The 18,109-nt window shown below is 33.6% G+C and overlaps 1 protein-coding gene across 3 annotated transcripts in view; it reads left to right on the plus strand.

The window, feature by feature from the left end:
* magi2b (membrane associated guanylate kinase, WW and PDZ domain containing 2b) overlaps positions 1 to 18,109 on the plus strand; it is a 131,970-nt gene that overhangs the window by 17,663 nt on the left and 96,198 nt on the right. For all 3 annotated transcript variants that reach the window (XM_051100216.1, XM_051100218.1, XM_051100217.1), the window contains exon 2: positions 15,766 to 15,882. In XM_051100216.1, coding sequence (XP_050956173.1) covers positions 15,766 to 15,882 — 117 coding nt within the window. The remainder of the gene's footprint in view (positions 1 to 15,765; positions 15,883 to 18,109) is intronic.

The raw sequence follows: 18,109 nt of genomic DNA on the forward strand, positions 1-18,109 counted from the left end.
GTAGTACAACCACACGATGTAAACAGTGTGTTAACATGATTTTATGTGTGAGGAAAAAATCACTTACTGACCTTCCCTGTGTAAAAGTTTCTCTAATTTTAGTAAGTTGTTGCTATGACAATGTAAAATGACTGCACAAATGATGGTTTAAACAGCCTTACAACTCAAATACTCCTCAGTTTTAACAGAAAAAAATCATGTTTTTATAAAATTATAAGCTTCATGTGTATGCTTTTAAAATCTCAGAAATTGGCCTCCTTCACTTTCATTTTACCTTTTGTCCTGATTGCCTATTATTTGTGCAGTTAAAATAATACACACTTTTTAGGGCAGATATTCATGTATTTGCTTTTATAAAATTCGTATTTTATAAAAAATCTCCATAAAGTGGTCCTATTCACTTTCATTCTAAGTGCCTTATTATAACCTTGATTTTTGCCTTTGTGCAGATATATCATGTTTTAGTATTACTGATTATTTTTATACCAATTCATATACACTTTTTCTTCTAACAGAAAAATTAACTTAAATGCTTTTATACATTTATGAACTTCACATTTATGCTTTTAAAACCTCTAAAAACCTGCAACATGTATTCCATTGAAAGACAGACAGATATATCACACAATACAAACACTATATGTGACCCTGGACCACAAAACCAAAATTTCCAACTGTAAACATATCAAAATTTATTTTTTGATTAGTAATTGCTGAGAACTTAATTTGCACAGCTTTAAAGGCAATTTTCTCAATTTTTTTAATTTTTTTTATGGTACCTTCACATTCCAAATTTTCAAATAGTTGTATCTCGGCCAAATTTTGTCCTGACAAGCCATACATCAATGCAAAGTTTATTTATTCAGCATTCAGATGTTGTATAAATCTAATTTTCAGAAAACTGAACCTTATGACTGGTTTTGTGGTCCTGGGTCACATACAGTAAAACATGAGGTAAAGTACAGCATAAACTGTGTAAATGTCTGCTGGTGTGAGTGAGAGAATTGTGTCAATGGCATGAAATTAGGCCAGTGGTGTCGGCCATTGAGATTATTTAATACTGCAAACATGCAAATTCAAGACGTTTTTCTAAGAAAAATAACAGTGACCTTCCTCCAGCAGATGGTGGGAGATCACAGCACTTGCTGGGTGGGACGAGGTCCCAGATGATTCTGCATGACAAAGACACATATTTGACATGACATCAACACCTTTAAAATCTGGGCCTGATTTTATGCATCGAGGGCCAGTCATTTGAGCAATGCTTTCTGAAGTAGTGAAATATTGCATACCAGACAAAAAACACTTTGCTTAGAAGTTTAAAACTGATGGTTAAGGATTTTGTTCAAATCTCTAAAGCACAAATATGAGCAATAGCAATCACCACAAATCATTTCATTTCCATTCTGAAAATGGCTTGGTTGCCATTGTTTTTAGTTTCCTGTCCTTTTTTTTAACCACTTCAAGTTCCAGGCCCATTTCTCACTGTTGTCATTTTATCTGTGGAAACCTTGAAGTGACGTGTAAAGATTTAGTTTCTATATTTAGAAGAAAGACCAACCTGAACTCATCAGGATCTTTTGTAAAGTCAACAGAGAGGAAAAGGCTCATTCATTTTCAAAAAGTCTAATTCTGACTGATCAAAGTCTTTAGCATTGGTAGGGTACAGACATCATAGACATTTTCTTCCTGGAACACAGTGTAGGATGACATAAATGAATTCTTTATCTTTGTACTTCCTGTTCAGTCTGTTGTCAAATGCTGGTTTATTCAGGGAGACCTTGTTGTTTAAATAACCAGTTGTATTCTGGTGTTCTGGAGTATGAAAATTGAAGATTGCTTATAGGGGTGTGCGATATGTACTGTCTACGATAATATCGTAATTGTTTTTTAAACAGTATGTGATTTGACATTGAGTATACTACAAAAACACATCGAGAGTGCATGCGTACACTACATGATGCACCAGCACATTTAGTGTTTATGCTCAATTTAGTTATTTAAATACATTCAGAATTTCCCCAAAATTCAAGATAAGTGGGCAAAAATGCCCCCAGCCATGACTTTTATGTGTCCTTTATATTTATATAGTCTAATATAGTTAACATCACATAAAAAGTGATGTTTTTTTCTCTAAATATAGAGTGTTTTCACGACACATCATCAATCTGCCATATTGGCAGCACTGAATGTAAACAAATGCCACTGAACTGAACAAAACTAGCTTACTTTGCTGATTATTGCTGGCGAAAATGGTCAGTTATTGTCATGTTTTGGGCTGTACTAATTGGTTGGACCGGGAAAAACATTTGGAGTACTATAAAAGTTGTAACAAATCAACGAAAAGAGTGCAAAAACTGTCTTGAGTTACAAAAGGCGTTTGTGGTTGGCCAAACTGTTTATGTTTGTTTTTTTTATCATTTTTATCATAACAATCATTTGTGTTTTTTTTTTTAACCCAGCTACCTTAAAATTTTAAGTTGATTCAACTCAAAGTCTAAGTTGTCACTTAGTATAATTTAACCTTTTTAAGTTGAATAAACTGAACTTAAAATTTTAAGGCAGCCAGTTACAAATTATTTTAAGTTGACGCAACAAATTGTTTTTTACAGTGTAGGTGAAATATTAGGCTAATATCTTAATAAATACTGCTGGTATGTATCTTTACCACCTATTAACTTTAGTATGTCAAAATATTGCGCACTTTCCTGCTTATATGTGATTTAGCAGCTTCCACATGTTTTTTTTTTCATGGTTTATACAGCATAAATTAGCGGAACACTGTATTCAGTAGTACATTAATTGTACAATCAATTCTGTTGTTTAGATCCCAGTTTCACCAATATGGCCGTGCATCCGGGTAACTGACCAAATCGTGACTTAAAGGAGAAGTCCACTTCCAGATGTTCATGTCTTTCTTTCTTCAGCCGTAAAGAAATGATGTTTTTTGAAGAAAACATTTCAGGATTTTTCACCATGTAATGGACTGCTATGGTGTCCCGATTTTGAACTTCCAAAATGCAGTTTAAATGCAGCTTCAAAAGATCCCAAATTATCTGTAAATTTTTGTTCTGGAAGTGGACTTCTCCTTTAAGTGTAAACCCTCTATTGCAAATGCGACACTGATTTTTCAACAGTCCAATAAACAAGAAGTTAATATTAAGTGACTTACATTTTAGACACAAGTTGCTGTTTTTGCTGTATTTTGTCAATGAAAATAGTTCCAAACAAAGCCACAGCCACTACTTTAAATTTCTGAGCAACACACAACGTTTCGTTACAGAATGTATCAGTTGTTTGAACGAATCGGATGAATGAATGACTCCATGATTTACTCATGCAGTGATTTGCCGCCAACTACTGCCGATTTTAAGTTTATATTTGAAGTATATTTTGTCTTTCCCCCAAATCATTTCAAATATCATCAACATTTTAAAATGTCAAAACATTACTTAGGCATTCATAACTGCAGGTTAACTTCATTCAGTCTGTGTAAATGCATCGAAATGCCACTTCAGATGAATCTTCTGTGACACCTCTGCAAACACAAATTTTGTTGATACTGATTTCATTTGATTGGTAAGAGCCCTATAGTGTCTTACTATTCAAATATATTGATTAAATTTAAGTATTTGACACAAAAGATGATGCATGCATTTAATTATGTTAGAACAAATTTGGCCTTATAAAGGAAAAAATGCCCATAAAAGATAAAAATCAATTTTCAATAATCAAAGTTAATTTCTGTTACTGCTGCAAACAAATCAAGTGCACAGAATATGAAGAATATCAAAAGCTTTTAGAGAACATTTAGAGAAATTTAGCATTAGATGACTTGCTCACCAGTGGATCCTCTGCAGTGAATGGGGGCTCTCAGAGTGAGAGGTCTAACAGCTAATTAATTCCTGCTGATTAATTGTGAAAAGCTGCATGTTTGTAAGAAACAAATTCATCATTGCATATTTCTCTCCTGATTGAGAAGAGACAAATCTTTCACTAGAGAAATCAATGTAGATAGAGGACTTTTAATTTAGCCAGAAACAATGGTTTAACTTATTGATCGTCTTATTGATGGATTTGTTTATTGCAAACATGCAAGCTCATGGACTCAGCTAGAGTTGTGTGGATTATTGTGAGGTTTTTATCAGCTGTTTGTGGGTCATTCTATAATTAGGGGTACATTTAGAATTTGACAATGTGAAGAAAAAAGTTTCCCTGTTTCCCAAAAACCCAAACATGACCTTACATAGCTGCTTTGAAACAATCCATATTGTATAAAGTGTTATATAAATAAAAGTGATTTGTAGGAATATGTGCATAAAATACCATCTGTGTTTGCTCCTGTCCACCATGTTACATTTACTGGGTAACACAGTTGACAGGTAACTTAGTTGACATTTTTAGTATTTTGGGCCTATACTCAACACAGAAACCTATAACTACTGAGCATATGGTATGTTTAGAAATATATTTTCATAAACAAAACATAAGTTTTAGTTAAACTGTCTTGTTAAAATTGGCAGCAATAATACTTGTGTAACACTGTTGACACTTAATCTAGAGGAAATATCATCATACTGTGCAAATTGTGAGAATGGGACAAACCATTCCTTTTTGAGGGGGGTTTTCTAGTGGGTAACTTAGTTAACAATGGTTTTTCGGACACAAAGCAAGTTATATCACAATACACACTTATTATTTTTTAAGCGCACACACAAATGTCTTAATAATCTAATACTCTAACTGAAAGCAAAACTATTACTTTATATTTGAGGTACATGCTTAAATGCAGACTAGAATAAGCAACTTTACAAAATCAGACAGATGAATACCAGGGTTGTATGTGATATGATCATTTTTAAACAAAATGGCTTTTTCAACATGTAGTGTGATTGTAAAAAAAAAAATTGTGTACTAGGAAATTAAGCGTCAGGGCTTTATATTGATGAAAATATATTAAAAATATACTTCACGGACATGAGATGTACCCACAATTATAGAATGACCCTTGTACTTTCATTCTGATGGCACCCATTCACTACAGAGGACTCATTGTTAAGGTAGTGATGTAATGCTAAATTTCTCCTGTTCTGTTCTGTTGAAAAAACATCTAGATCTTGAATGGCCTTTAGTAAATTTTCATTTTTGAGTGAACTTTTATTTTAAACTTCAAATAGCGTAGAATTTGTTGGTTATAGGTCATAACATTTTTTTTTTTTTTGGTTTCAGCACTTTATGCACTTCAAATTTGAGTATTGCCATGTGTTTTAACACGATTTTGCTGCCTTTGGGTTGTTACAGTTAGAGGTGTGAGTGGTTTTGTAATGTGAATCATCATCACAGGACAAACAAAGTGAGTCAGACGGAGATCTTCAGAACCATAATTAGCAGTTTTCTCTTTTCTTCATTTGACAAAGGGAAGAGATTGATAGCTCCGACTCTGTGTTTTGGATTTACGCCTAGTTGTTAACGTGGATTGTTTGAGTCAAAAAGACAAAAGGGTGTCGTACCTTATGTGCGAGTTCAAATGCAGGTGTCTGGGTCATTTTTCTTCCTTTTGCTGATTGTAGGTTTTCAGGCTACGTTGTGCCAGAAAGGTACATTGTGTTCCAGTGTGCTTTGTGAACTATTTTTTTATGGTTTTGTCTCTTAAGATGGATTGAACTATTTTATTAGGCGCCTTTTATTGATATAGATAGTGGAGAGAGCCAGATTCAAACTCAAATCAGCACCATGGCTTGATGCACCAGACTACAAGGCCACAGCTCCAGCAGTCTAAAATGAAATAAACAAATGTAAGTCTAGTGATTGGATGTCTCTGTCTTTGAAGAAAGCAACAAAGAGCTGAGTGAGAAATATTGTGTGTTGTTTGTGTCTACTGAAAGAAGATGCAGAATCTGACCTCTCGTAGGAGTCGGTGGCAGCGAATAGGAGATATTGATTGGCCGGCATCACACGTGGTTTTTCTTCTCCGTGTCCAGAGCTTTATCACAACTCTGTGGTTTAGTCTGTTTGAGCCGAAGGGCTCTAGCACCAAACAACTTTCCACAGGAGGAAAACTTTCAGGCGATCGATACGCTGCTCAGCTGTCCTCAGCGAGGCCAGTGGTGTCAGCTGTGATTATGCTGTCAAAAAGGAACTGCTTAAACTCATTGGAATGTTTTATTAACCTCCTCTCTAGTGAGAACAAATCAATATGGTGACATATTCCCACCTTATCAGACAGTATTAACCGTATCGCATGGAAAGTATTGTGGCTCAGACCTGTGGAAATCCTTTTTGCCTCAAGAGTAAAAAAAAATAATGGTAGTTGCGACTTTAAACCTTGTAACTGAGCCTTATTTTTTTGTAATTGAGATTATATTGTTCAATCTCACAACACTATATTTCACAGTTGAGAGTTTGCTGCTTGTAATTGTTTTTTTAAATCTTAATATGTGACTTTGTATCTTAATTGTGGCTCTGCGTGTTGTAATAGCAACTTTATATCTCTAAATGTGACTATTTGTTTCACAATTAAGCCTAATAATTATGACTTGGTAATTGTGACTACAGCTGCATGATTAATTGTTAAAAGATTGCGATTTCAATTGAAACGCCCACGCGATCTTATTTCTAAATGACAATGATTTGTCTGTGTCTGTTAAAACTTTTAAGGAGAAGTTCAAAACAAAAATTTACAGATCATGTACTCACCCCCTTGTCATCCAAGATGTTCATGTCTTTCTTTAGCTGTAAAGAAATTATGTTTTTTGAGGAAAATGTTTCAGGATTTTTCTCCATATAATGGACTGATATGGTGCCCCGAGTTTAAACTTCCAAAATGCAGTTTAAATGCGGCTTCAAACGATCCCAAATGTGGTCGTAAACAATCTCAACCAAGGAAAAAGGGTCTTATCTAGCGAAACAATCGGTTAGTTTCATTAAAAAAAAAACAAAAATTAAGTACTTTTCAATCTCAGACGCTACTTTTCAAACTCGGAGCACCATATCAGTCCATTATATGGAGGAAAATCCTTAAATGTTTTCTTCAAAAAATATAATTTCTTTACAACTGAAGAAAGACAGAACATAGACAGGACAAAGAAATGAACATCTTGGATGACAAAGGGGTGAGTACATTATCTAAGTTTTTGTTCTGGAAGTGGACTTCTCCTTTAACAAAGTCATATCGAACATTCAAATCTGTGTTTGCACTGCTGGTATGAAACAGCTTCACAAACATTTTTTTTAACCACACAGCATTATTTCTTACAATCATTCATATTGTCACAAAAGTATTGGGATAGAACTTTATAGTTTGGATAAAAGCACTGATGTCTATGGTAGTGAGCAAATAATCTTTTGAAAGTAATTTTCATTTCAAACTGGCACTTCAAATAACGTTTGTTCATTACAATGTTGATTACATTACTAGGTGACGACAAGTGACTGTTAAAAAATGTATGTGTCATTGAATCATTCATTCGAAAGATTCGTTCAAAATGAAGTGAAGTATTAGTGAGTCATTAAATCATTTAAGCAGACTTAAAAATGTACATTTTTTTTAAAAAATAATTCAAATTAATTAAACATTATTGAATAGAATGAGGCCATTCATATTTTGTCATAGCCTCTAGTAAATTATGTGTTATTTTGCTTAGCTCAGAATCGTGGGAGAATCATGATCTCTATTTGAAATCATCTTTTGAAAGTTTTTTTGTTGAATTTTATGACAGTCTGTTTCCGGCACTGAATAAAAAAATGTAATTTATCTCATAATTCTGACATTTTTTTTCTTACAGTGGTGAGTTTACTTATATAAATTCTGACTTTTTGTCTGAGAATTGTGTAATACAAACTCACATTTCAACTTTTTTCAGAATTACGAGATATAAACTCAGTTCTGACTCTTTTTTCCCTCAGAATTGCATGATATAAACTTGCAATTGCAAGAAATAAAGTCAGAATTGCAAGATGAAAATTCAGAGTTTTTATACACAAACCCAAGTTTGTATCTCGCAATTTAGACTTTTTTTCTCTCTCTCTTTGTTTTTTTTTTTTTAGCAATTGTGATTGTTTATGTCTTACAAATCTTTTTTTTTTTTGCACCATTTTTCTATTTTTCTTTGAAAGGACAGTGGAGATGAGATGAGAAGTAAGTGGGATCGAGAGATAGGGGGTGGGATGGGGAAATGTCCACGAGGCGGGATTCAGTCTCGGGACACCCGAGGAGCAACCACACCATGTGTCGGCGCATTGCCCACAAGACTATTGACGTGACATATCTTACAATTCTGACTCAGAATTGAAGAAATAAACTCCCATTTGTAAGTTATAAATTCCAATTCTGAGAGAGACTTCATAAATCGCAATTGCATGTTATAAAGTCAGAATTGTGAGATTCTAAGTCACAACTGCGAGATATAAACCAAGAAATTCAGAGGAAAAAAAAGTCATAATTGTGAGTTTAAATTTAAATTAAGTTTAAATCTTTCAATTCCGAGTTTTTTTCTCACAATTGAGAGTATATATCACATAATGCTGACTTTATAACTCGTAACTGCGACTCTGTGAGTTTATATCACGCAAAATAAAAAAGTCAGAACTGTGAAATGCAAATTTGCAGTTGAGAGAATTGTGAGATAAAAAGTCTCAGTTACTTTTTAAAAAGGTTTTATTCAGTGGTGGAAACAGGCTTTCATAGATTTGTGGTCTACATTTAAAAAAAAAAATGTGATTATCATATTTTGAGATATAAAGTCACAACTGTAATTCTACTTGTGACATAATATCTCAAAATATGACTATATTATATGGCATTAATAATTATACATAATTATGAATTTTTTCCTTAGAATTCTGAATTTAAATCAAAGAGTGGTGTGTATATATATATATATATATATATATATATATATATACATATATATATATATATATATATATATATTTTTTTTTTTTTTTTTTATATTTTGCAATGTGACTATATCTCACAATTAAAACTGTTTCTATAACTTTTTAACTATATCTCAAAAAATAACACTTAGTTTCCCATAATGGTAAATATGACCTAGTTTCTTGTAATTGTAAATCTCATAGTGTGGTCTTACAATTGAGTGTTCAACATCACTTTATAATTCATAATTGTGATGTAGTTTCTCGTAATTATGACTTCATATCGCAAAATCTTATTTTATATATTACAATGCGATTTTACATACATTTAAGAGTTGGTGTCTTGTCTATCTCATAATTGAGACTTTACATCTCAAAATATGACTTTCTATCCTACAGTGTGACTTATAGTTTTGACGTAGTCTCTTGTAATTGTGCCCTAATACGTTAAAATTGAGATCTTGCACTGCAACTATAAGACTTTCTTCTATACATTTCATAAATATAACTTAGTTGTGACTTTGAATTTTAAAATGTGACTATATCTCACAATTGAGCCTTGATATATCTTAAAATGTGACCTTGTATCTCATAATATTTTTTTAATTTTACCTCACAATTACCTTTTTTATTTTTCTTTGAGGTACAAACGGGCCTCCATACAGACCTCTTCAGGTCATACATAAACCCGATCGCGTTTGATCACAACGTCCCGTCCAGAATCGTACGTCTCGTCTCTGTGCCTGTTTATGTCCGTGTGTGTCTTTGAATTTATTGACTGTTTAACCAACAAGCATCTGTCATCACTTGTGGAGAAGTGGCTGGTAGATGACACAAAGAGGTGTCCTCTGGGATTGAGCAAAAGTGAGAGTGTGAGAAAGAGAGAGTGTTTTTAACAGCTGTCCGACTCACTCTCACCCTCACGTCATGCCTTTGCCCACTGTGTCATCTGTCGTGCTGACAAACGATGCGACCGCGTTCTCTCACGAGTCGAAGGTTTGTCCTCCTCCACAAAATCTCAGCTGTGACCTCACACTCTCCTTGTAATATTGACTGAGTCATGAAGACGTATTCTCAGTAGATATGTTTCTTTTTTTTCCTTTTCACAGGCCGGAAAGACAAGATAAGTGATCTGAGATCAGTTGAAACGCCTCTTGTGCATTCCTCAACTGAATTTCAGCACTTAATAATTTTCTCCGCAGTCGTTGCGTGCAGATGTTTCGCATACCAGCTTGGATGCTGCTGTGTTTTTTTTTGTTCATCCACACAAAATCATTTCTGAAGGGTTATATCAAGGTCACTCTGCCTCACCATAACTATGGGTTATTGTTACGCCTGTCTACTGTATAATTTTCATCCTCATATTCCAAGCGATCAGAATTTCAAGCTTCTTGATGACCAGAATACATTTAAAACTCAATCGGAAGCTTGTGAACACTGAAATCAAATCTTTCAGAACAAATTGTTGATCTCGGTTTATTGTCAATATCCTCCAATGCATTTAAGATTGCAGTGAGCTTGTTGATCTCTCGCTGCTGCCAAAAACATATAACTAATATATAAGGAAATTGTGGTTTTAATAAAGTTTGACACATTCTTACTTAAAATTCAGCAACTGTTTTTAGGGAGAGAGCATTTGAAAAAGTATATTCATATGTAGAGAAGTCAGTTTTAAAACTTAACACTTAAAGTTCGAATCACGGCTCGAGGACCTTTCCCTATCCCTTCCCCTTCTCTCTCTCCCACTTTGTTTCCTGTCATCTATGATCTTTCATATCATAATAAAGGCAAAAAGGTCAAAAGTAAATCTTTAAAAAAATAAAAAAAACAATAATAATATTAATAATAATAATAATGTTACAAAATAATAAATAATAAATAAATATGTGTGTAAAAAAAACATATACAATACTTAGAATCATCAACAATACTACAAATAATAAATTATACACACACACACACACACACACACATAAACAATGCTTAACATTACCAATAATATATATTTTACATATTTAAGAGTGTGTGTGTGTATATACAGTACTGTGCAAAAGTCTTAGGCCACTAGTATTTTCATCAGCTAAAAAATGGTTTAAAGTCAGTTAAAGTCGGTCTTTTGCTGTAGTGTGTCAGTAGGAAATATCAGTTTACATTTCTAAACATTCATTTTGCCATTAATTATAATAATCCAGTGAGATTTTTGTATGGAGCACAGGCTGTTGTCAGACTCCTTGTGCAAACAGAGATCTGATCTCTCCATCATTCAATCCAGTTTGTCTTAAGAAACAGAAAAAACGGAGACAGATTAAATCCAGAAGAACTGTGGCAACATCTCCAAGATGCTTCAAGAGTCCTATACCTACAAAGCTACAGTACTGTTAACATTTTTAGGCAGTTAGGCACATAAAATGAGGATGCTGTCAAAAACAATGTCATAAACAGATTTTCTTTATCAAAGAACTTCTATTAACTAAAATAAATAAGCATTTGATGTGACCATCCTTTGCGTTTAAAGCAGGTTTTGCCCTAGGTGCACTTGTGCAGAGTTTTTCAGGTAGCTTTGCATACATATATATATATATAGCCAAAAATACATTGTATGGGTCAAAATTATAGATTTTTCTTTTATGCCAAAAATCTTTAGGAAATTAAGTAAAGATCATGTTCCATGAAGATATTTTGTAATTTTCCTACTGTAAATATATCAAAACTTAATTTTTGATTAGTAATATGCATTGCAAAGAACTTAATTTGGAAAACTTTAAAGGTGATTTTCTCAATATTTTGATTTTTTTGCACCCTCAGATTCCATATACTGAAATAGTTGTATCTCGACCAAATATTGTTCTATCCTAACAAACCATACATCGGTGGAAAGCTTATTTATTCAGCTTTGAGGTGATGTATAAAGCTCAATTTTGAAAAATTGACACTTATGACTGGTTTGGTCCAGGTTCACATATGTGTGTGTGTATATATGTGTATATATATATATATATATATATGTATATACATATACATACATACATACATACATACATACATACACACATACACACACGTATACAATACTTAACATCACGATAATATATATATACAGTACTGTGCAAAAGTCTTAGGCCACCAGTATTTTCACCAGCTAAAAAATGGTTTAAAGTCAGTTATTTCTATCTTTTGCTGTAGTGTGTCAGTAAAAAATATTGGTTAACATTTCCAAACATTCTGTTTGCCATTAATTGTAATAATCTAGTGAGATTTTTTGTTTGCACAAGGAGTCTGACAACAGCCAGTGCTCCACACTGATCTAATCTCATCATCATCCAGTCTTCCTGGAATGACATGAAGAAACAGAACAAACTGAGACAGACTAAATCCAGAAGAACTGTGGCAACATCTCCAAGATGTTTTAAGTAACCTACCTGCAAATCTACCTGAAAAACTCTGCACAAGTACAACTAGGGCAAAAGCTGCTTTAAACGCAAAGGATGGTCAGATCAGATCAAATCAGATCAAATGCTGATTTATTTTAGTTAATAGAAGTTCTTTGATAAAGAAAATCTGTTTATGACATTGTTTTTGACAGCATCCTCATTTTATGTGCCTAACTGCCTAAAAATGTTAACAGTACTGTAGCTTTGTAGGTACAGGACTCTTAAAACATCTTGGAGATGTTGCCACAGTTCTTCTGGATTTAGTCTGTCTCCGTTTTTTCTGTTTCTTAAGACAGACTGGATTGAATGATGGAGAGATCAGATCTCTGTTTGCACAAGGAGTCTGACAACAGCCTGTGCTCCATACAAAAATCTCACTGGATTATTATAATTAATGGCAAAATGAATGTTTAGAAATGTAAACTGATATTTCCTACTGACACACTACAGCAAAAGACCAACTTTAACTGACTTTAAACCATTTTTTAGCTGATGAAAATATTAGTGGCCTAAGACTTTTGCACAGTACTGTATATATATATATATATATACTCTAAAATATGTAAAACACTTACACAATACTTAAAATTATTAATAATAAATAAAAAATATTTTAAAATCATTAATAATAAATTAAAAATAATATTTGATATATATATACTCTAAAATATGTAAAACACTTACACAATACTTAAAATCATTAATAATAAATAAAAAATAATATTTTATATATTTGTATATATGTGTGTATGTGTCTATATATATTTATATACATAATACAATATTAACATCACATAATACATAATACATATTTAAACATCACGATAATATATATATTACATATATAATAGTATATATATATATATATATATACTCTTAAATATGTAAAACACTTACACAATACTTAAAATCACTAATAATACATAAATAAAAAAAAAAATATATATATACACACACACACACACGCAAACATATATATGCACACACACATATATACAAAGCTTAACACCACCAATAATATATTTATTTGACATATTTAAGATAAATATATATATATATATATATGTATGTGTATATATATATATATATATATATATATATATATATATATATATATATATATTCATATAAACACACACATAAAACATTTACGTTTATACAATACAATACATATACACATACAACACAACAAAATCACCAATAATAACAATAATATATACATTACGTGTGTGTGTATTTGTTTATTTATTGATTTATTTACTATAATTTATTATTTTTTTGTTATTCATTTATTGTTATAATAAGCACACATACTCTTTTATATTTGTAAAAGACTTGCGTATATATAATACATATACACATATACAATACAGCAAAATCACCAATAATAACATAAATGAATAATATAAACACACAATCACACATGCATATATGTGTGTGCGTGTATATATAGCTTAATTTAACATTAATGTATAGTTAAGCAACTTGGTTTTCGTTAAAGCATGTGTTCGTTTGTGGGCAAAGTAATAACTAACCAGTTCTAGAGTAATGCAATTGTAAGAACCCTAACATGACACTCAAAGTCATTGTTAAATAGCCTATTACTTTCCAGCTGGACTTGACCGGTCGTTGTTCTCTCAGAGTGCGTGCTACTACTTGCCGTCTTCACTCTTGACACTGATGTGTTCACAAGGTCAACAAGTTCACACGATGCCAACTAGCAGGAAGCATCTGGTGTGAACAAGCTGGCCTTTTTGGTGGTGTGTCCAAAAGCATCTGTATCACACACACTCACCCGCAACCCCTGCAATACCACTGTTTGCGGTCAGGGGGCGACATTAGACTTTACTATCTGCCCAGCAAATGAGAATACAGGCTTCATTGTGATAGGCTCTCGGCTGGCAGAACCTTTTTTCCCTCTCTCTGTTGTCTCCTGACTGTCGACGACTCAGTCTCTTCTTCTCCTCCTCCTCCCGCGTTCCCTCTCCTCTGGATTAAATTAGCTGCGGAACGGGAGACTCCATCACCGCTGCATCCATTGATGTATAAAGGACTAGTTTAAAAATGGGATTGAAAGCATAAAAGGGAATAGCAGCAAGGATTTTGGAAGGGGTGAGTAGATCCAAGCCAGGGATGAAGGAGCGCATCATCTGGACCGCTGGAATTACAATTGGGATACAGTAGTTTTATTGGAAAGAGGGGGAGGAGAGAGCCATGATAATTATGGATGGTGACAAGTGAGATATTTATTTAGGATTTCTGACCAAAGAAGTCTTCTTGTGAGATGTTTCCTTTTGTCATTTTCCTTGGAATGGTGTGACGGTATTCCGAAGTGTCCTTTTCGCCGCAACAGCTGTGCAAGCTTAATTGTTGCATTTTTTTTTTTTTTCTACTTGAGCGTCGTTTTCCATTCACAATGTCATGCAGAGATTTGATAATAGACATTTTTGACAATGGTGTTTCATCTAGCTTTATAGGGAAAAGATGCCGATGTTAGAAAGGAAAACTGGTTTAGACACCTTCCATGAACGGATTTTGGAGCACCAGGTTTTTGCCTTTGTTAACCGGTGACAATGAGATGTAATGTATTCTGAACTTGTGAAATGGTGTGCAGGTTTATGCCAGATGCTTTTATTCTCAAAGGATCTTCTCACACACTGTGCTGGATTTTTGAATTTCCAAGCAGTGTATCCATGCTCAGCTGTGCCGAATGGTCAAGGTTATGATTGGAGCAGGAAAAAAAAAACATAGAGCTGCTTGGCTCTCTTGAGGCACAGTAGCGCGAGATGATTTGTCATTTTTCTGTCCTTTGTTCACCTTAGAGAAAGCTTCTCAAGCTACCTTTTATTTTCAGCATTTGTCTCGGTGTCTCTGATGCTCAAGATGTTGTTGGGGAACCTGTGTTGTCTAAGCCAGACAACACAGTCTGTTGGATGCACCAGTAAAGTGATTCTTTAGGGAATCATATTTCATACATTTATTCATGTTAAACTGAAACCAACTGTAAATATCACCCGCATGAATGTGACAACTGAAAGCTTTTGAAAAGCTCATTCAGACTCAACAAATAGGACATGCTAATGCTAAGTGACACATGGTCTATAAGGGATTTCATGAAGTGCCTGAGAGGCTTGAAAACAAACATAATTTGTACGGTCCTAAGAGCGAACCCTGTGGAACTCCGCTCATTTAAACATACCATTATGCATTCAAACCAACAACTTCGTCAAGTGTATCTGCATTTGAAAAATGTATATATATTTATGTGTAAAATGATATGTCAAATATATACATTTAGGTCATTTATTTATTTTTTATTTTTATTTATTGTATTATTTATTAAATGCTACCTAACCCTACCTTACTAACAGAATTACACACTTATAGTAACTTCATTAAAAATACTCTCAGGTTCTGTATTTACCAGTTAACTTACCATGTGTTTTACCATTTTCAGGAGGCGTTGTGGATAAAGATCTCCGGCATTATCTCAACCTTCGGTTTCAGAAGGGTTCAGTGGATCACGAGCTTCAACAAATCATACGTGACAACCTCTACCTCCGGACTGTGCCGTGTGAGTAACCTCTGCATATACATATTAAGAATCCTCTTTTAGTTGTGACAAATAGTTTGGGTTTCTTAGCACTGGACTTTTTCATATCAATAAATATGGTGTACAAAATCCTGATGAGAAACCTACAAAACCAAGAACGAGTACCAGTGTTTAAACCAGGAGTGATGTAGTACAAATTTTGAGATGTGACAACTCATAAAAACTGAGTAACTTTTCCATCCAACCACAACAATCAACAAGAGGCGGGGTGTTTTGCACAGTAGCTCCACCCACTGTGCAATCTCATTGGTCCAAATTTTCTATGCAGTTTTGCGTTTAGTGTGGACAGACAAATTACTGTACTTCTCGCCTCGTGCTTTATTAGGACAGTGTCCAGTTTTTCTTGTAGTATTTTTCTTGCTAAATATTCTCCTGGTCTGATATATGCTTTAGTCTAGCTTTTGTTTATCATTTTGGAAAGAGAGTGAGAACAGGCTCTCCAAACCTGCCAGTTGATCTGTGAGGGAAGGAAGTTAGAGCTAAAACGAGCCAACCTGTAATACTGTGGAAGTTGTTATTGTTGTGTGGGGGTTATGGGAGAAACCTGGAGACAAACCCCCCTGATATGTCTGGGTGCCATCTCAAATGTATGATGCAACTAGATAGAAAGAACCGATATAGCTTATTTTGGTTTAAAGCAGTGTGAATGGCTTTTTCACTCAGTCAGACGTAATGGGAAAAATTGTAATTTTGTGCAAAGCAGCCTCCAGTTAGAGGCAAATGACAGGAAAGTTAGCAGTGTTTCGAAATCATATGTAACAAATTTGACTCAAACCTCAGTTTGTAAAACAAACAGAAATGTGTTGACAGTAATGCACTGAGACCTCTGTGGAGAAAATGTACAGTGCTTACAAGTGTGTTTTTGTCAACACAGCAATTATAACTTGTGTTTAACCTGTATTATTTCTCTTAAGCATCTCATTAGTCTATAAATATGGACTAGATTGATGCTGTCAGCCCCAAATGCTTGATGGTTAAAAAAAGAAGTGCGACAGACAAGGTTGTGGTGAGGCTAGCTGGGTAGCGCTAATGTTAGCTAACTGCCTAGCTAGCTACTATATGAGTTATTATAGCTTATTTTGGCATTAGAACATGATGGACAGTAGCCAGAAAAACTTGCGATGACCTAATCTAGGAAAACTTTTCGATTACCTCATTTACACTCTGTTAAAAAACCCCAGCATATGCTGGTTAGGTATGTTTTGAAGCATGACTGCTGGCTTGAGATGGTTTAAACTGCTTCTTAGATGGTCATGTGCAGGTCCTAAGCAATTAGCTCCTGCTTAGGACCAGCACATGACAGCTTAAACCAGGTCATGACCAGCTAAGGACCAGCTTAAACCAGCTCAAACCAGCAACCGTGCTTCAAAACATACCTAACCAGCATATGCTGCCCTTACAAAAATTAACCATGGTTTTACTACAAATTAAACAAAAAAAACATGGTTAGACCATGGTAACCACAAATTATCCATGTTTATGCTACACTAATAATATTTTAACCATTGTATTTGTAGTAAAATTGTGGTTATACAAATGGTAATCAGTACACCAAAAAAACATACTAAAAACCTTCTATCGATCACCTTATTTAGAAAGTTTGTTTCATTTTCAGATTAATTTGACATTCGTATGGAGAAAATTAATCAGAAACATTTTTTGAGAAACCTTGACTAAAAATTAACTATGGTTTTACTACAAATGAAATCAAAAAACCATGCTTACTATAGTTAATCTACAGTAACCTCAAATTAACCGTGTTTTAACCATTGTATTTGTAGTAAAACTGTGGTTATGCGAATGGTAATCAGTATGCCAAAAATACATGGTTAAAAACCTATCAATTACCTAATTTACAACGTTTTCTTCATTAACATATTGATTTGGGATTCATATGGTGAAAATTAATAAGAAACCTTTTGACAAACCTTGACACTAACCTTACGAAAAATTAACCATGGTATTACAATAAAACCACTATGAAACCAAAAAACATGTTTACTATAGTTAAACCATAGTAACCACAAATTACCCATGGTTATGCTACACTAACCATATTTTAACCATTGTATTTGTAGTATAACTAAATGGTAATCAATACGCCAAATAACTGTGGTTACTACACTTTTACTATAGTAAAACTATGGTTAATTTTCATAAGGGTGGAAAAGTTGACAATAACTGCTTT

Source organism: Labeo rohita, chromosome 25, assembly GCF_022985175.1.
Source record: "Labeo rohita strain BAU-BD-2019 chromosome 25, IGBB_LRoh.1.0, whole genome shotgun sequence".
Taxonomy (NCBI): domain Eukaryota; kingdom Metazoa; phylum Chordata; class Actinopteri; order Cypriniformes; family Cyprinidae; genus Labeo; species Labeo rohita.